Genomic DNA, 19,484 nt, shown 5'->3' with positions numbered 1-19,484 from the left:
ATTTTGAGTTTGCACCTCCTGCTGACAATGGCTGGTTTGCTCGCATAGAGGCCAAGTTGGCCAAGATGTTCTGCCTCAAGTCTGACATCAACAAAGGCGATGTCGTGCTCATAGGGAGCGGAAAATGGACAGGAGGAACACAAAGCTCATCATGCGCAAGTTGGATATTCCTGTTAAAAGTGGATCTGAGGAGGTCATCACTCCTGAAGAAGAATGGCTCTCCAAGCATGGCAATGTGACTGAGTTTGAACAGCTTGGGCTTCCCGGTCCTTCTCGCCGTCGGCGCCCTCCTAGTGATGATGTTGAGCCCGCCGAGTCTGAAGACGATGAAGAGACGGAGGACGATGAAGAGACGGAGGATGAGTGAGCTCTCATGGGACGTTGTAGCATCGCTTCTTTTCTCCTTTTTGGTGTCTTGATGCCAAAGGGGGAGAAGAAGGTCTAGTAGGACTTCACGGGATTTGCTAGGGTGGTTTGAGGGCACAAGCATTTGCTTTTTATCATTCCGTTAAAGCTTGTGTCCTCCATTTATCTTCTATGCTATGTTGAACCTTATCTTGTGTTTTATGTGTCCTATGTTTGGTGAACTATTGCTATGTGTGGTGAACTATTGCTATGGTCTCGGTATTCTATATGGTTGAGAGTATTGTCATGGTTTGGTATGATCATCCTATATCTCATATTGTCTATGGATCTATCTCAAATTGATACTTGATGTGATTATGGGATTCTTGTTCATGATATTGAGGCTATTGTCTTGAAATGTTAAGGATGTCAGTATGAAAAGGTATGATCTTAACTTGTCATCTTTTATCTTTTCCCATACATTATATGCCTTATGTCTTATGAGCATTGTGCTTACTATCTTGTTAGTTGAAGTTGCTCTATACCTAATGTGTGCATATATATACTCTTGCACTAAATCTCTCGCATGCACACATCTAGGGGGAGTTTCTCTCTTCTGTCAAACATATAGATATTCTTGCTCTCTTCTTTGCAAAATCCCGGTATTGTCATCAAACACCAAAAAGGGGGAGATTGAAAGAACATTTCATGATCTCTGAGTTTTGCGTGTTTGTTAACAACACCGGTGACAATTTAACCGTGTGCTAAGTGGTTTACAGTTTAGGAAAAGATATCACAGGAAAATATCGACTCACTCAAAAAGGAAGAAAAGAAGGAGGAATCTGGAATCGCCCAGTAGCCGGCATCACGGCAACACCAGCCGGCACTGCCGGTGTGTGCACCCCGGCATCGCCGGCGATTCCAGGCCGATCGCTTGGTGAGTGCACCCCAAGATCGCCGGCGTTTCTGGCCCGGCACTGCCGGCCTGCCTGTTGGCTGCTGGTTCGAATATGTGGCCGGCACTGCCGGCGATTCATCTCCAACGGGCAGAAAAGCTGGGGGGTATAAATACCCCCCTTCACCTACCTTGGAAGGTTGCTCAAACCCTAAGAACTTCATCCTCCATTGCTGAGCCACCAAGAACACCAAAATCGCCAGATCTCCTCCCTCAACCACCCAAATCACTTGTGCTTTGGAGAATCGAAGGAGAAGACCCCGATCTACATCCTCACCGAAGCGTTCTTCATTTCCCCCTCTCTTGTTTGAGGGATCTCATGCTAGTGTTCCTATTTGGTTCCCTAGTTGATTTGTGTTGATGTATTGTTGTTGATTGTTGTGTTGTAACAGATTTGGGAGCCTCCAATTTGGTTGTGGATGTGTGCCCCAAGAACCTTGTAAAGGCCCGGTTTCCGCCTCGAGGAAATCCCTTAGTGGAAGTGGGCTAGGCCTTCATGGCGTTGCTCACCGGAGATCTGAGTGAAGCCTTCGTGGCTGTTGGTTTGGCTTTCGTAGCAACCACACTCCTCCAAACGTAGACGTACCTTCCTGCAAAGGAAGGGAACTACGGGAATCATCTCCGTGTCATCGCGTGCTCCACTCTCGGTTACCTCTATCCTATTCTATCTCTATATTGCTTAGATATATCTTGCTTAGTTGTTAGCCTTGTCATATAGGTAAATTCACTTAGTTGCATATCTAGAGAATTTACCTTTTGTGTCAAGCCTAAATTGAAAAAGAACTAAAAATTGGTTAGCACCTATTCACCCCGCCCCCCTCTAGGTGCGGCATACGATCCTTTCACCAAGGTGAGTTGGATGCCCTGGAGCGAGGATGTTGGTCGGGAGATGGTGGATTTGCCGCCATTTGTCCGACTTTGTCGACGGGATATGGTGGATCTTGGTCCAAGACAACACGGGATGTCACAAGGTCGACGTGCCACAACGATTTGTGCCTTGCTGATGCTTCTTTAGATTTAGTAGTGGTGGAGGTTCCATTCCAACATGTGTTTAGGTGGTGTTGGAGCTTGGTGTGCTTCGGCTAGTGCAGAAAAATCAAGCGATGAATCTGTTTTCTATTTCTTTGTTTTTATGCAAACTTTTCCGAACAATTGTTTTATTATTATTCATGTTTTTAGTTTTCAACGCTAGTTTGTTGATGTAACTTGATATTATTGTTTATTTCATAATAAAATACTACTATAATATAAGGCTGGTGCCAACGCGGGCTGGAGGCGGGGCGCTACCGCCTGCGATGGGGCGAGAGTGAGGCGACAGGCGGGCGAGACGGTAGCGGCGGGCGGTGGTTCCACCGCCCGGCGGTAGGGCGCGGTACCGCCCGCCTATAGCCCGCGTTGGAGGCGAGAGCGGGGCGAGAGGGAGGCGATAGTGGTGCTAGTGGGGGCGGTAGGGAGGCGGTAGGGAGGAGAGAGAAGTAAGAGTTGACCCTATAGCCCGTGCACTGGCACCGTGGGGTGAGAGTGGGGTGAGAGTGAGGGTAAAAGCTGACGTGACGAGACTATAGTAGGGTGATGCAGTGGCACCAGCCTAAGTGGTTGCAGGAAGAAAAAGTGTACTCCGTAAAAGTAATTTCCTGAGGCAAGAACCAGACGAGAAGATGCATGGCCGAGATGGTCATTTGCCCACCGAAGACTATTCGCCGCCATCTGTCATCACTCATCGCCGCACACTTTTTCTACTCATCAAAACCGCACGAGAGCAGCACCAGCTTAGCATCAATAATCAAAACGAGCTTAGCGTTGTTAAGCACACCGGGAGACCCGGGGCGCGAGGATGGATTAGCGCCGCCGGCCACCTCCCTCCTCCGTGGTTAGTCTACCATTATCTCCTCGTCCTCGTGTCCTGCCCTGTCCTCGCGCCCATCGTCACCCACCCGTCTGTCACTCTCGCTCGGCCCGGCCGCGTGGCCACCACCACCTCGCTTTCTCTCCCTCCCCCCAGTAGCACACGTCTCCACCCGGCCACCCGTCGTCGTCGTCTCTCTCCCCTCTAACAGCCATGTTAACCACCGCGATAATCGCTCGCCCAATCCCGTCTTAGCGGAGGCGTGTGTGCGCGCGCAGGGAGTGAGCCCGCCCGCTAGCTTCTGTGGCCACGGATTGGCCGCCTTCTTTCTTTCTTGGAGCCCCAGAACCAACGAGGAAGACGCGCTATTGGCCGGGAGCGGGAGCACGCCGCCTCCCTCCCACTGGTCAGTATCCTCCTCCCGCTTCCTCTTCCTTTTTATTCCTTCCATCGGCTTCTTTGATTGGGTGCTCGCCTGCCTGCCTGCTCACCCTTTTCTGCGCCGCGCGCCTCGGCTTTGATGCGTGGAAACCCCGGCGTTTCCATTTCGGGGTGCCCCTGCCGCACGCACGCGCGCACGCCTGGTGTTTTCGTTCTTTTGCGGATAAGGAAATCTCGCGGCGGCTTATCCGAATTCCGCGGGGTTTTGGTTTGGGTTGCCAGGGTGACTGGTGCAGGGATCTCGCCGTCCCGCCGTTCTTAGCTGCTGTGATCCAAGCAGATTGGATCGTCGAGGTCAGGAAGAATAGCAGCTGCTGCCGCGAGAGATTACGGCGTGGTTTCTCTACGATTTCCCGCTCCAGCGACGGCGGAGAATTTCGTGGTTCTTCCCCCCAGCCCTCGGCTGCACCCGTGCAAGTGCAACTTCATGGAGAGTGAATTCATAATTGTAGCTGGAGTACTCTAGCATCTTTTGTTTTGCCAAAAGAAATTTACTCTTCTTGGTACCTGTCTTTGGTTTAATAAGCTTCCGGCCGCGCATCAAATGACCGCGAGCCTTGCCTTGCCTGCGGGAAGTAACTCTCGAGAAAAGTCGTTGGTTTTGCGATCCGCTCTCCGTCCGGAGCTCTCCTCCTGTTCACCACTAATTGCCTGTCTCCGGTACGATTCCACCGACCGTTTGTTTAATGATCCCTGCGCGCGTACGCCTACCGCTGCTCTTCCTTCCGAGGATTTCATCCCGTCGCCAGGATGCTCGTTCCACTGTTTTGCTTTTGCAACCGCCCGACTGACTGATTGATTGATTGATTTGTGAAGCAGCAGCTTCGTTGACCTCTGTTCCCGTCTATGTTGTGTGCTATCTCAAACAGCGGGAGCCTGAAATTCACCGCGGAGAGCTATGAGCGGCATGGGATCACGGCCGGGGGAGACCAACCTCGTCCAGCCGAGAGGGCAGGGCGCGCTGCCGGCCGGCATGGCGATGCAGCCCTGGTGGACGGGCTCCGGGCTCGGGGCTGTGTCTCCGGCCGTCGTGGCGCCGGGGAGCGCAGCGGGGATCAGCCTGTCGAGCAACCCGCTTGGTGGCGGTGGTGGCGCGACCAAGGGCGCGCACGGGAAGGCGGTCGACGACGCGCGGGCGGAGAGCAGCGAGGATTCACGGAAATCAGGGGAACCAAGAGGTTTGTTCTCGTTTACCTCTACTGTTCAGTGGACTGTTTTTTGTAGCAGGTTGGTGAACGGTAGTTTCATGTCTTCTCTGTTCACTCTTGTTTTGGCTATAAATTTGTTGATGGAAAGAGCTACTAGTTCAGATACACCCATCTAGGGTGTGGTAGTACAGCAGTTTCCTTTATTGTATGGCATTTATAGAAAGCGGAAAGTATATGGATTGAAAGATGGTTCAGAAAACATGCAGCACTTCAATACTCAAACATGTACACATGCATTCATCCCTCTTGATCTCTCGCGCAAGAGCATCTCATATGCCTTGGTATTGTGGAGACTGACAGGCGGTGCCATGATGTTGTCTTCAGTTGTAGCTTCACTTGCCGTGCTCTCTTTTTAAATAAGAAACTTACTTTAATAAATGATCATTATAAGCAAGAATCTTCAGTAATTTATGCACCTGGTACTTAAATCTGAATAGCTCTTACCAGTGGAAATGAGCATGTCAGTAATTTATCCAACTGATATTTGCTACCTTGACGTATCTGAATACCAGATGGGAGCTTTGATGAAGAAAAGCAGCATGCTACATCTCAGATGCCTGCTTTGGCTTCAGACTATTTAGGACCATATTCACAGCTGGAGCTAAACCAGCCAATTGTGCGAACTCTCCCCCTTTGTTAATCTGTGGTTATATTGGCAATGCATGTGCACTTATCTGGCAACACGTTCATTATCTCAAATGTCATGTTGGCATTGTGCAGGCTTCAGCTCCATATCACTACCCTGAAGCTTACTATCCAGGCATGGTTGGTCCCTATGGAGCTCAAGCTGTGGTACATTCTATGCCAATTTAAATATCAGAAATCATCTCCCCCATGTATGCACTTTTTCATGGTATTGGTGTAAATTGCAGTATTACTGAGTAGATATAATTCAGCTAAGGACAATATAAGGTAATTTTATCAAAATCCAAGATGCATAAAGATCAGAAGTGTTATTTGGAAATCTTACGGCGGTATAAATGAAGTTCATAATATTTGAATTATTGAATTCCACAAATGGTTAGAAAGGATGCTTTAATCATGGCTGATAAATTTTTCATCTAAAGAAAATAATGATTTGTGATTAGCAAAGTTTGTTTATAGGTTGCTCATGAGTCAGGTAATTAACGGAAGATCCGAATGTCTGCACATTTGGGTTGAGCCCAATAGTTTGCTAGATCAGTGTGATTCTACTCTACAAAGATTGCTTCCACTGCCCTTTCCCTGAACTGGCTGCAATTATTTTGTGTGACCCATGCAGACTCATTTCCAGCTACCTGGATTAACTCAGCCTCGCATGCCCTTGCCTCTTGAAATATCGGAGGAGCCCGTCTATGTAAATGCTAAGCAGTATCATGGAATTCTAAGACGGAGGCAGTCACGGGCAAAGGCTGAACTTGAGAGAAAGGCGATTAAAGACAGAAAGGTTAGTGAAGCAATCTCTTTGTTCCTGCTACCCAGTCCTTAATTTGGTCCCATTTGTTAAGCACCTGGAGAAGGAACTTCAGAGTAGTTTTTTTTTAAAATGAACTTCAGAGTAGTTTGTTAAGCAGTGTTTCGATATTGCAGCCTTATCTTCACGAGTCCCGTCACCAGCATGCGATGCGAAGGGCGAGGGGGACCGGGGGACGCTTCCTGAACACGAAGAAGAGCGAAAACGGCGCTTCCAACGGGGAGAGAACTGAACCAAACAAAGGTAGTGTAATCTGTTCGCTACCTATCGACAGCTTCACTTAATCAGCAGATGCATTCCTGGCTCTGACAAAACCGTCTTCGGATTCATCAGGGGAGCAGAACTCCGAGTACCTCCGTGTACCTCCTGACCTGCATCTCCGTCAGGCATGAAGCAGCAGTTTGGCGACCTAGAACTGTGGCTTCTGTCCACCGGCATACACGACACCCGGCGGTGGATTGGTTTTCTCCCGACGCATCTTCTCTGCATGCGCAACGCGCGCAGAGTTCCATTCTTCGGAATGAGCCGGCTCCTGGTGTTTGTCTGATGCCCTGGGTTAAGGGTCTGCTGTTTCCAGGCAATTCATTCTTGGCTTTCACGTTTCTGTTCCCCTGTTTGTGTGTAATGGCCGCAAGTGAAACTGGCCCGTGCCGCGTCCTCGGAATGCCGCGGGGCGCATGTAAGATTAACTTGAGATAGTGTTTGTTTGTACCGCAGTAGAGTGATTAAAGTTTGGCTTGCTTTTTGATTTGGAAGTGTGACAAAGGCCAGTGCAGAGCTGAGCTCGATATTCAGAGAGAAGTGGTGTTTCAGCCTTTCAGGTTTTCAGCGCCTTCAGGTCTCAGTGCAGAAGCACAAGGCTTTTTCGTATCGTTTGGTGCGTCTGTCGCGCCTCTTTCGGTCTTCTCTTTGCTTATTACACTGTTCGAGAATTGCTGTGAAGTGCCGCTTCTCTGTTGCAAATTGCAATGCGCTCAGAGTTACCACATTCTTGTTTTGAACAAGCAGAGTTCTATTCTTCTGGCTTTTTTTTTTGTTTATCGAAAACTGTTTTTTTAGGGCATCGAAAACTGTTCTTCTGTTCTTCTATCCGGGCCATGGATCTGTCGGACTCGGAGGTATACCCCTTTGCGAGACGCTTTTAGAGCCGGCGTTGAGAGGACCTGGGCCAGGCCCATCTTTGCCTCGGTCTCACTGTCTCATTCTCACTCCCCCGTTCTGTTCGCATCCTCCGCCAGATCCCCCGCCGGAGCCGCCGGAGCTCTCTGTCCGCCCGCCTCCCTTCGACGAAATTGCACGGTGCGGATTCCTCTATTCTCCCTCCCGATATCGCGCCGCAATCTTCCCCGCGCCCGGTCGCGCCACCGCGGAGTGTACGGAGAAGAGGTGTCCGGCGCCGGCGGCCAGGCGAGAAGAGCCAACGGGCGGAAGTGTGTCGCGCGGATGAGCAGTGGCACGCGCCGGCAGCTCGGCTGACGCAGGTGCAAGCTGCCAACTGTACTGCAACCAAGGCATATTTGTAGCGTGGGTACGGGAGGGGATACCCGGCCCGAGATGTTCGCGACGGCGGCGCGGTGGGCGGCGAAGAAGGGGAAACCCAAGATGGCGCCGATCGAGCTCACGACGCCGCCGGAGCAGGCGCAGTCCATCACTCGCACCATCTTCGACGTCGTCAGGGAGCACGGCCCGCTCACCATCTCCGACGTTTGGGAGCACGTCAAGGTACGCCACTAGAACTACTCTCATCCCCCGCGCACTACCTGTTCGACGGCACGTCCATGTGGGAGTTTAGCTGCCAACGTCGGTGGAGGTGGAGCATTTCTTGTCACCTGTTCATTTGTTAATAATTTTCAGGACGTAGGGCTGAGGGGATTGGAGAGCAAGAGGCAGATGAAGATCATGCTGCGGTGGATGAGGGAGAAGCAGAAGCTCAGGCTCATCTGCGACCATGAAGGGCCTCACAAGCAATTCCTCTACACGACGTGGTTCACCAACCCCAAGAACGCGCCGCCGCAGAGGCCCAAGAGGGAGCTGCCCAAGCCATGATGAGGGCATTCACCATTTTCCGGTTCCAGTGCCGCAACAATGGTCCGCAAGATTAGGAATGGATGCTAGGGAATTTAAGCTTGTTGTCGTTTTATCAATCTTTGAGTAGCTTGGCTTCTTCAGGTCCCCATGAAGTCCGGGAAACAATAGTAGGTAGATGCGCTCTTTATGCATTGCCTGTTTAACCTTGCTCAGCAAATATCTACCGCTAGGCTTTTTCACCGGCACCAATGATTGATCTGGATCAAAACTTTATTTGTATATTGAGAATAGATGGGCTAAACCATTCGTGTAAATTACAGTAGTACCGAGTATATATAATTCAACCAAGGGCAATATAAGATGGGCATATGTTTGTCAAAATCCAGGATGCATAAAGAAGAAGTGCTATTATTAGAACATTTGGCAATCTTGCAGCGATATAAAATAAAATTCATAATATGTGAATTATTGATTTCATCCTATCTGGCTGCTCTTCCGCCGGCCTGTTTTCCGGCCTGCTTTGGCTGCTCTTCCGCCGGCCTGTTTTCCGGCCTGCTTGCTCCTCGTCGCTCGCGGCTCAGGTTGCCTCGACCACGCCCGTCAGGTGTTCGTCCATTTGCCTCGCCGGCCATGGACTCGGACGAAGAGGAGGAGCAGATGTTCGTCGAGCTTATGCAAGAAGAGATGGCAGCAGCCGCCCAAGACGACGAGCACATGATGATCCTTGGTTGCTTGGCAAGCATGTACGCCGAGATCGAAGCAGGCGGTCGGCGTGGTGGGTCGGCACTGTGTCGCCGGAAGTGCAAGCCGAGACAGCGAATGGAGGGCTACTGCATGTTGTACGCCGACTACTTCGCCGACAATCCATTGCACGGTGAGAGTGTTTTCCGGCGTCGTTTCAGGATGAGCAGAAAGCTATTTCTGCAAATTGTGTATGCCATCCGAGACTTTGATCCCTACTTCAGATGCAAGGCGGATTGCACTGGTTTGGTTGGATTTTCGTCACTGCAGAAGTGCACAGTGGCTATGAGGATGCTGGCGTATGGAGCTCCCGGTGATACTGCAGATGACTATCTTCGGATGGCGGAGTCCACCGCCCTTGATTGTTTCTACCGGTTCACAGGCCGTCATAGCAGTGTTCGGGGACTATTACTTGAGATCACCCACTGTCGAAGACACTCAGAGGATCCTTGCAACAAATGAAGCTAGGGGTTTTCCAGGGATGCTTGGAAGCATTGACTGCATGCATTGGCAATGGAAGAACTGTCCGTTTGCGTGGCAGGGAATGTACAAGGGTCACAAAAAAGGCTGCACTGTGATACTTGAAGCAGTGGCTACCCATGATCTCTGGATTTGGCACTCTTTATTTGGTATGCCTGGATCCAACAATGACATCAGCGTCCTAAACTGCTCCCCGGTCTTTTCCAAGCTTGTTGAGGGTCATGCTCCCCCGGTGGACTATGTGATCAATGGTCGGCACTACAACAAAGGATACTACCTTGCAGACGGTATCTATCCAAAGTGGGCAACATTTGTGAAGACTATCTCCAACCCTAGCACCCCCAAACTTTGCGATTTTGTCAAGAAACAAGAAGCTTGCCGAAAAGACGTCGAGCGTGCATTTGGTGTCCTCCAGCAGAGATTTGCTGTCGTCCGGTTCCCCGCTATGACTTGGTCCAAAGATCAGATGTGGGAGGTGATGAACTGCTGTGTGTGCCTACACAATATGATTATTGAAAATGAGCGAAAGCATCCGGTTCCTCTGGTTGAGCAAGAAGCACCATATGAGAGAGAGGGTCCTCTTGCACAGCCTAATCACCAGGTGCCTGATACGTCTCCGACGTATCGATAATTTCTTGTGTTCCATGCCACATTATTGATGTTATCTACATGTTTTATGCACACTTTATGTCATATTCGTGCATTTTCTGGAACTAACCTATTAACAAGATGCCGAAGTGCCAGTTCCTGTTTTCTGCTGTTTTTGGTTTCAGAAATCCTAGTAACGAAATATTCTCGGAATCGGACGAAATCAACGCCCAAGTTCCTATTTTCACCGGAAGCATCCAGAACACCCGGGAAGGACCAGAGGGGGGGCACTGGGCCCCCAGACCATAGGCCGGCGCGGCCCAGGCCCTGGCCGCGCCACCCTATGGTGTCGTCGCCCCTTCGACCCTCATGCACCGCCTCTTCGCCTATATAAAGCCCCTGGATCGAAAACCCTGATAAGTTCGACGAAAACCACACAAACCTTCCAGAGCCGCCGCCATCGCGAGGCCAAGATCTGGGGGACAGGAGTCTCTGTTCCGGCACCCTGCCGGGACGGGGAAGTGCCCCCGGAAGGCTTCTCCATCGAGACCGCTGCCATCTCCACCGCCATCTTCATCACCGCTGCTGCTCCCATGAGGAGGGAGTAGTTCTCCATCGAGGCTCGGGGCTGTACCGGTAGCTATGTGGTTAATCTCTCTCCATGTACTTCAATACAATGATCTCATGAGCTGCTTTACATGATTGAGATTCATATGAGTTTTGTATCACAATTCATCTATGTGCTACTCTAGTGATGTTATTAAAGTAGTTCTATTCCTCCTGCACGTGTGTAAAGGTGACTAGTGTGTGCACCGTGTGGTTCTTGTCGTAGGCTATGATCATGATCTCTTGTAGATTATGGAGTTAATTATCATTATGATGGTTTTGATGTAATCTATCTGGTTATGTTGATCTATCTTACACTATAAGGTTACTTAAATATGAACAAATTGTGGAGCTTGTTAACTCCGGCATTGAGGGTTCGTGTAATCCTACGCAATGCGTTCATCATCCAACAAGAGTGTAGAGTATGCATTTATCTATTCTGTTATGTGATCAATGTTGAGAGTGTCCACTAGTGAAAGTGTAATCCCTAGGCCTTGTTCCTAAATACTGCTATCGCTGCTTGTTTACTGTTTTACTGTGTTACTACTGCTGCAATATTACCACCATCAACTACACGCCAGCAAGCTATTTTCTGGCACCGTTGCTACTGCTCATATATATTCATACCACCTGTATTTCACTATCTCTTCGCCGAACTAGTGCACCTATTAGGTGTGTTGGGGACACAAGAGACTTCTTGCTTTGTGGTTGCAGGGTTGCATGAGAGGGATATCTTTGACCTCTTCCTCCCTGAGTTCGATAAACCTTGGGTGATCCACTTAAGGGAAAACTTGCTGCTGTTCTACAAACCTCTGCTCTTGGAGGCCCAACACTGTCTACAGGAAAGGAGGGGGAACGTAGACATCAAGCTATTTTCCGCGCTCGTTGCCGGGGAGGAAAGGTAAAAGGTACTCACACTCCGGACCTCGGCTACCAAGCTATTTTCCGCCATTGTAAGTACTCGAAGCTATTTCCTTTAGATCCTGCAATTGCAACTTTTTGTTTCTTGTTTACACTAGTTAGGCATAATGGAAAACAACAAAAAAAATGGTGAGCTTTTTAGTCTTTTTCCTGATTTAGAATTGTTTGATTCGAAAATTAAAAAACCTATGGAACCTTATTTGCATGCTAGTAGCGATGTTATTAGTATGAATGCAATTACTGTTAATGCTATGAAGAAGTCTAAGCTTGGGGAAGCTAGTTTTTGTGGTCTTTTTAGCTTCCCATCTTTAGGGGAGAAAATTTGTTCTGATAATGCTTTATCTCCCATATGCGATAACTCTAATGATGCTTCTGATATTTTGAATCCACCTGCTGAAAGTATTCCGTATAAAATACCTATGAAAATTATTGAACGTGTTATGGACAATCACTATAAAGGGGATGGAACTGTCCATCCTAGAGATCATTTACTGTTTTTGCACGAATTATGCGGGTTATTCAAGTGTGCAGTATCTCTATGGATGAAGTGAAGAAGAAGCTATTCTCCGTTTATTTGTCTGGTAAAGCGGCGCATTGGTATAAATTGTTGGAGAATAGGCATTCTCTTGGTTGGGAGGAAATTGCATCTCTCTTTTATTCTAAATTTTATCCTCCGCATGAAGTGCATATTGATAGGAATTATATTTATAACTTTTATCCTCGTGATGGAGAGAGTATTTCTCAAGCGTGGGGAGATTGAAGTCACTAATGCTCAAATGTCCCATTCATGAGCTCCCGTAATGTTATTGTTAATAATTTTTATGCGAGGCTTTCAGACAACACAAGGACTATACGGACGCGTGTTCGGAGGGATCTTTCACAAGCAAGGAGGTTGAAGCTAGGTGGGATCTTCTTGATCGGATTGAGGACAACGCTGAAGGATGGGAGAACAATGAAGGTAAAGAGTCGGTATAAATTATGATTATGAATGCATTGAAGCTTTTATGGATACCGATAAATTTCGAAATATGAGTGCTACTTATGGTCTTGACTCTCAAGTTGCTGCAAATCTTTATAAAGCCTTTGCTTCTCATTTTGAATTGCCTAAAAATAATTTTGATAAGTATCATGAACCTTTTAAAGAGGCTTGCATGAAGAATGAAATTGTTGTTAATTATTGCAATAAGCATGCTCAAACTCCTAAAAATGCTATTTCTTATAAGCATGTTAATTTTTGTGGAATGCATAGACCTTGTGGAATTAATCAAGTCAAAGATGAATATTGCATCCATCATATTAATGAAAAAACTAGGAAGTGGCTTAGGGCTCTAGATGATCTTGGTAAAAAAGTTTGTGCCCTCTATCCTTTTATTTGTGAAGTTTGCCATGAAGTGGGTCATTTTAATTTTCAATGCTCCTCCAATGATAATTTGAACCCAATGAGTGCTGCAAACTTGTATTGTGATGATGAAATTACTCCTAATCAGCATGATGAACTTACTTTATTTTTGGGGTGTGAAGAATTGTCGAGAAAAATCTCTTTGTTACATATGAGTGATCTTGATATTGATGATGTCCTGCATGGGTGTTTTTCTTATTGCATTGATAATAGCCATACAAATACTTACGTACAAAATATTTTAGAAGATGACACCTTGCCAAAATATGATAGGACCGCTGTGTGTTTTCAACTAATTAATGAAAAGGAGGGATCCTCCCAAGTTTCTTCTATTGTTTCTGAAAGTAAATCAGGTTATGCGGACAAGCTACCCTTCAAGCCTCTTCCTCCTAAAGAAGGGAACGAGGAGAAGGAAGAGAAGAAGAAGAAGAAGAAGAAGGGAACAAAGAAGAAGAAGAAGAAGAAGAAGAAGAATAAAAAGAAAGAGGTAACGGCGTATCCCCGCGTGAATGAGATAACGCTAAGTAACCGTAAGTATGTTGCTCCTAATGATTATTGTGATAATGAATCTGAATACGATGATCTTCCTATGCCCTTTACATATATTAGCAATCATGATTTGAATGAGCACACTACTTTTGATATTGCAAATCTCTGGGAAACTAATTCTGAAAATGATGATGATAATAATTGCCATAGTGTCAGTGCTATCCATGCTTCCTCCCATAATGATATAGAAAGCTCTAAGCTTGGGGAAGAGGTGTTTGAAAATCCTTTTGCTACTGGTCATTATGTTCTTGATGCATCTCCTTCTAATAACAATGATGGTGTGGACACAGATAAACCGACTGTGAAAGATAACTATTCTATTTCTTATGATGACACTGTGCCTCCAATCTTTGATGATTATTATAAAGAATGCTATGATATAGGTAATAACTATCCTTATGAAACTTGTCATAGTCATGATTGGATTACCAAAAACAATTCCCTTAATATGCAACTTGTTTACCATGTTCAAATTCTTGATAATAATCTTGCTCCAGTTACTATTAGTGAGAAGAACTCTTCTTATGCCAAAATTAATGATACTTCTATGCATATGAACCATGATAAGAATGTTTTAAGTGATGGGTATATTGTGGATTTCATCAATGATGCTACTGAAAGTTATTATGAGAGAGGGAAATATGGTTATATGCATCTTAATAATATTAAGTTTCCCTTCTTTATGTTGAGAATCTTGAAGTTACTCGTGTTTTATCCTCTTATGCTTGTCACTTTGTTCTTCATGAATTCATTTGTGTACAAGATTCCTCTTCATAGGAAGCATGTTAGACTTAAATTTGTTTTGAATTTGCCTCTTGAAGCTCTCTTTTGCTTCAAATACTATTTCCCGCGAATGGATTATTAAAACTGCTGAGCCCATCTTAATGGCTATAAAGAAAGAACTTCTTGGGAGATAACCCATGTGTTATTTTGCTACAGTAATTTGTTTTTATTTTGTGTCTTGGAAGTTGTTTACTACTGTAGCAACCTCTCCTTATCTTAGTTTTGTGTTTTGTTGTGCCAAGTAAAGCCTCTAATCGAAGGTTGATACTAGATTTGGATTTCTGCGCAGAAACAGATTTCTATCTGTCACGAATCTGGGCTGTTTTCTCTGTAGAAAAATCAGAAAAATATGCCAATTTACGTGCGTGTTCCTCAGATATGTACGCAACTTTCATTAGTTTTGAGTTTTCTGATCTGAGCAACGGAAGTATTTATTAGAAATTCGTCTTTACGGACTGTTCTGTTTTGACAGATTCTGCCTTTTATTTCGCATTGCTTCTTTCGCTGTGTTGGGTGGATTTCTTTGTTCCATTACCTTCCAGTAGCTTTGAGCAATGTCCAGAAGTGTTAAGAATGATTGTGTCACCTCTGAACATGTGAGTTTTTGATTATGTACTAACCCCTCTAATGAAGTTTATGAGAAGTTTGGTGTGAAGGAAGTTTTCAAGGGTCAAGAGAGGAGTATGATGCAACATGATCAAGGAGAGTGAAAGCTCTAAGCTTGGGGATGCCCCGGTGGTTCATCCCTGCATATTTCAAGAAGACTCAAGCGTCTAAGCTTGGGGATGCCCAAGGCATCCCCTTCTTCATCGACAAATTATCAGGTTCCTTCTCTTGAAACTATATTTTTATTCGGTCACATCTTATGTGCTTTACTTGGAGCGTCTGTATGCTTTTATTTTTGTTTGTGTTTGAATAAATTGGATTACATCATGCTTGTGTGGGAGAGAGACACGCTCCGCTGGTTCGTATGAACACATGTGTTCTTAGCTCATAATATTCATGGCGAAGTTTCCTCTTCGTTAAATTGTTATATGGTTGGAATTGGAAAATGCTACATGTAGTAATTGCTATAATGTCTTGGGTAATGTGATACTTGGAAATTGTTGTGCTCATGTTTAAGCTCTTGCATCATATGCTTTGCACCCATTAATGAAGAAATACATAGAGCATGCTAAAATTTGGTTTGCATAATTGGTCTCTCTAAGGTCTAGATAATTTCTAGTATTGAGTTTGAACAACAAGGAAGACGGTGTAGAGTCTTATAATGTTTTCAATATGTCTTTTATGTGAGTTTTGCTGCACCGGTTCATCCTTGTGTTTGTTTCAAATAAGCCTTGCTAGCCTAAACCTTGTATCGAGAGGGAATACTTCTCATGCATCCAAATACTTGAGCCAACCACTATGCCATTTGTGTCCACCATACCTACCTACTACATGGTATTTCTCCGCCATTCCAAAGTAAATTGCTTGAGTGCTACCTTTAAACAATTCAAAATTTATCACCTCTGATTTGTGTCAATGTTTTATAGCTCATGAGGAAGTATGTGGTGTTTATCTTTCAATCTTTTTGGGCAACTTTCACCAATGGACTAGTGGCTTCATCCGCTTATCCAATAATTTTGCAAAAAGAGCTGGCAATGGGATTCCCAGTCCCAAATTAATTAACAAAAAAATAGACACTCCTCCATGGTATGTGATTGTTGGACGGCACCCGAAGGATTCGGTTAGCCATGGCTTGTGTAAGCAAAGGTTGGGAGGAGTGTCATCATAATAAAACTAAAATAAAAAGGCACTCCTTCATGGTATGAGATTGTTGGCAGGCACCCGAGGATTCAGTTAGCCATGGTTTGTGAAAGAAAGGTTGGAAGGAGTGCCATCCAAAAATAAAATAAAATGGGAGCCGCTCTTTGAAGGTTTGTCTGGCAAGGGGGTTAGAGTACCCGCTACCATTCGTTGACAACAACATACACCTCTCAAAACTTTATTTTTATGCTCTCTTTATGTTTTCAAAATAAAAGCTCTAGCACAAATATAGCAATCGATGCTTTCCTCTTTGAAGGACCATTCTTTTACTTTCATTGTTGAGTCAGTTCACCTATTTCTCTCCATCTCAAGAAGCAAACACTTGTGTGAACTGTGCATTGATTCCTACATATTTGCATATTGCACTTGTTATATTACTCTATGTTGATAATATCCATGAGATACACATGTTATAAGTTGAAAGCAACCGCTGAAACTTCATCTTCCTTTGTGTTGCTTCAATACCTCTACTTTGAATTATTGCTTTATGAGTTAACTCTTATGCAAGACTTATTGATGCTTGTCTTGAAAATACTATTCATGAAAAGTCTTTGCTTTATGATTCAGTTGTTTACTCATGTCATTACCATTGTTTTGATCATTGCATTCATTACATGTGTTTACAATAGTATGATCAAGTTTATGATGGCATGTCACTCCAGAAATTATCTGTATTATCGTTTTACCTGCTCGGGACGAGCAGAACTAAGCTTGGGGATGCTGATACGTCTCCGACGTATCGATAATTTCTTGTGTTCCATGCCACATTATTGATGTTATCTACATGTTTTATGCACACTTTATGTCATATTCGTGCATTTTCTGGAACTAACCTATTAACAAGATGCCGAAGTGCCAGTTCCTGTTTTCTGCTGTTTTTGGTTTCAGAAATCCTAGTAACGAAATATTCTCGGAATCGGACGAAATCAACGCCCAAGTTCCTATTTTCACCGGAAGCATCCAGAACACCCGGGAAGGACCGTAGGGGGCACTGGGCCCCCAGACCATAGGCCGGCGCGGCCCAGGCCCTGGCCGCGCCGCCCTATGGTGTCGTCGCCCCTTCGACCCTCCTGCACCGCCTCTTCGCCTATATAAAGCCCCTGGATCGAAAACCCTGATAAGTTCGACGAAAACCACAGAAACCTTCCAGAGCCGCCGCCATCGCGAGGCCAAGATCTGGGGGACAGGAGTCTCTGTTCCGGCACCCTGCCGGGACGGGGAAGTGCCCCCGGAAGGCTTCTCCATCGAGACCGCTGCCATCTCCACCGCCATCTTCATCACCGCTGCTGCTCCCATGAGGAGGGAGTAGTTCTCCATCGAGGCTCGGGGCTGTACCGGTAGCTATGTGGTTAATCTCTCTCCATGTACTTCAATACAATGATCTCATGAGCTGCTTTACATGATTGAGATTCATATGAGTTTTGTATCACAATTCATCTATGTGCTACTCTAGTGATGTTATTAAAGTAGTTCTATTCCTCCTGCACGTGTGTAAAGGTGACTAGTGTGTGCACCGTGTGGTTCTTGTCGTAGGCTATGATCATGATCTCTTGTAGATTATGGAGTTAATTATCATTATGATGGTTTTGATGTAATCTATCTGGTTATGTTGATCTATCTTACACTATAAGGTTACTTAAATATGAACAAATTGTGGAGCTTGTTAACTCCGGCATTGAGGGTTCGTGTAATCCTACGCAATGCGTTCATCATCCAACAAGAGTGTAGAGTATGCATTTATCTATTCTGTTATGTGATCAATGTTGAGAGTGTCCACTAGTGAAAGTGTAATCCCTAGGCCTTGTTCCTAAATACTGCTATCGCTGCTTGTTTACTGTTTTACTGTGTTACTACTGCTGCAATATTACCACCATCAACTATCAATGTTGAGAGTGTCCACTAGTGAAAGTATGATCCATAGGCCTTGTTTCCAAACATCGAATCTCCGTTTATTTACTGTTTTGCTGCATGCTTACTTACTACACGCCAGCAAGCTATTTTCTGGCGCTGTTGGTACTACTCATATTCATCCATACCACTTGTATTTCACTATCTCTTCGCCGAACTAGTGCACCTATACATCTGACAAGTGTATTAGCTGTGTTGGGGACACAAGAGACTTCTTGTATCGTGATTGCAGGGTTGCTTGAGAGGGATATCTTTGACCTCTTCCTCCCTGAGTTCGAAAACCTTGGGTGATTCACTTAAGGGAAACTTGTTGCTGTTCTACAAACCTCTGCTCTTGGAGGCCCAACACTGTCTACAGGAATAGAAGCGTGCGTAGACATCAACGAAGCACGCCAAGGCCTTGCTGGCGCTAAATTGGGCCTGTCACAGCTTTTTCCTTACTTCTTCGGGAAGAAAGAAGAACCCGATACTTTTGTTGCCCTGGCCAAGTGCTTCAACTCTAGAGAAGATCTTGGGCTGGGTCTTCGTCAAGAGGGCCTGAAGATTGGGGTTGAAGGCACCATTGCATTGGTTGCAGACAGTCAATAAGACTTCGACTGGGCGAAGGTTGGTGATGTAAAGAAGATGGACACGAAGAAATGGCAATCTTTGATTAAGGCTGCCAAGCCGAAGTCAAAGAAGATCCTCTCCTTCTTCGGATGCAAACCAACTCCTGCCCCTAGTTCATCAAAGCCGGAGGTCAAGTAGACCGTCTTGTCCTCTTATCTTTATTTTGCTCTTTTCTCTTTTGTCACTATCGCCATAATAGCTTTGGCGACAGCTGATCCTTGGTTCACTAGGAACCCTCTTTTGTAATGCTTGTGTAAATATCCAAATGAATCAATGAAAACCTATGTTGCCCAGTTATTGATATCAAAATTTTCCTTCTCCAGCTGGTTTTTTAAAACTATACCGTGATGCCTCGTCCATCTGGTGCGTTGTCGGCTGTATCTTTCTCGAGAAAAAATAGTACTACCGAGTTTATCGAGAGCTCCTCGAGTGCTGATCAAATGGAAGATGTGAACAAACTTCGCCAACAGCTTCAGTCGATGAAAAAACAAGCTCTCGTGATAATGGAGCAATCTCGGAAATCTTCCGAGAAAGAGAAACTTTCTCTTCAACAGGCTCAGGAAGCTCTGGCTTTGAAGGAGACCGCGATTGCTGAAGCTGCACAAGCTTCTTCACGAGAAGAATATATGCTTCAACTGATGAACGATGCTAGTTTGGATATGGCAGGTGAACTTCCCGAATTTAATTTCTTTCCAGTTTTTCGCTTTACTTGTTTTCCACTTCTCATAGATACTTCCATTGGGTAGGTGCTTTTTTGAATACGTCTGTCGAAGACCAACGCGTTGAAGCTTGAACCAATGTGCTTATCAAGCTGGCTT

The 19,484-nt window shown here is 45.6% G+C and overlaps 2 protein-coding genes across 2 annotated transcripts; both read left to right on the top strand.

Annotated features, from left to right (window-relative positions):
* Positions 1–3,259: 3,259 nt before the first annotated feature.
* On the top strand, positions 3,260–6,998 carry LOC127293332 (nuclear transcription factor Y subunit A-9). Its single transcript, XM_051322923.2, has 7 exons — positions 3,260–3,552; positions 4,457–4,765; positions 5,308–5,411; positions 5,516–5,587; positions 6,057–6,221; positions 6,365–6,491; positions 6,582–6,998. Exons 2-7 carry the CDS (start codon positions 4,486–4,488, stop codon positions 6,638–6,640), a joined length of 807 nt encoding a protein of 268 aa, XP_051178883.1. The 5' UTR covers positions 3,260–3,552; positions 4,457–4,485; the 3' UTR covers positions 6,641–6,998.
* Positions 6,999–7,402: 404 nt separating this feature from the next.
* Positions 7,403–8,590, top strand: LOC127293333 (uncharacterized). The gene is made up of 2 exons (XM_051322924.2): positions 7,403–7,970; positions 8,103–8,590. Exons 1-2 carry the CDS (start codon positions 7,803–7,805, stop codon positions 8,292–8,294), a joined length of 360 nt encoding a protein of 119 aa, XP_051178884.1. The 5' UTR covers positions 7,403–7,802; the 3' UTR covers positions 8,295–8,590.
* The last annotated feature ends 10,894 nt before the right edge of the window (positions 8,591–19,484 follow it).

This window comes from Lolium perenne, chromosome 4 (genome assembly GCF_019359855.2).
Source record: "Lolium perenne isolate Kyuss_39 chromosome 4, Kyuss_2.0, whole genome shotgun sequence".
In the NCBI taxonomy this organism is placed as follows: Eukaryota; Viridiplantae; Streptophyta; class Magnoliopsida; order Poales; family Poaceae; genus Lolium; species Lolium perenne.
Note: the sequence above shows the minus strand (reverse complement) of the source record. Positions and strands in the feature narration are given on the sequence as shown.

Excerpts from the sequence above, each read along its gene's own strand:
- LOC127293333 (XM_051322924.2), top strand. The coding sequence starts at position 7,803 with ATGTTCGCGACGGCGGCGCGGTGGGCGGCGAAGAAGGGGAAACCCAAG. Across the intron at positions 7,971-8,102 it reads ACGTTTGGGAGCACGTCAAG|GACGTAGGGCTGAGGGGATT; the intron begins GTACGCCACTAG and ends AATAATTTTCAG.
- LOC127293332 (XM_051322923.2), top strand. The coding sequence starts at position 4,486 with ATGAGCGGCATGGGATCACGGCCGGGGGAGACCAACCTCGTCCAGCCG. Across the intron at positions 4,766-5,307 it reads GAAATCAGGGGAACCAAGAG|ATGGGAGCTTTGATGAAGAA; the intron begins GTTTGTTCTCGT and ends TCTGAATACCAG. Across the intron at positions 5,412-5,515 it reads TGGAGCTAAACCAGCCAATT|GCTTCAGCTCCATATCACTA; the intron begins GTGCGAACTCTC and ends GGCATTGTGCAG.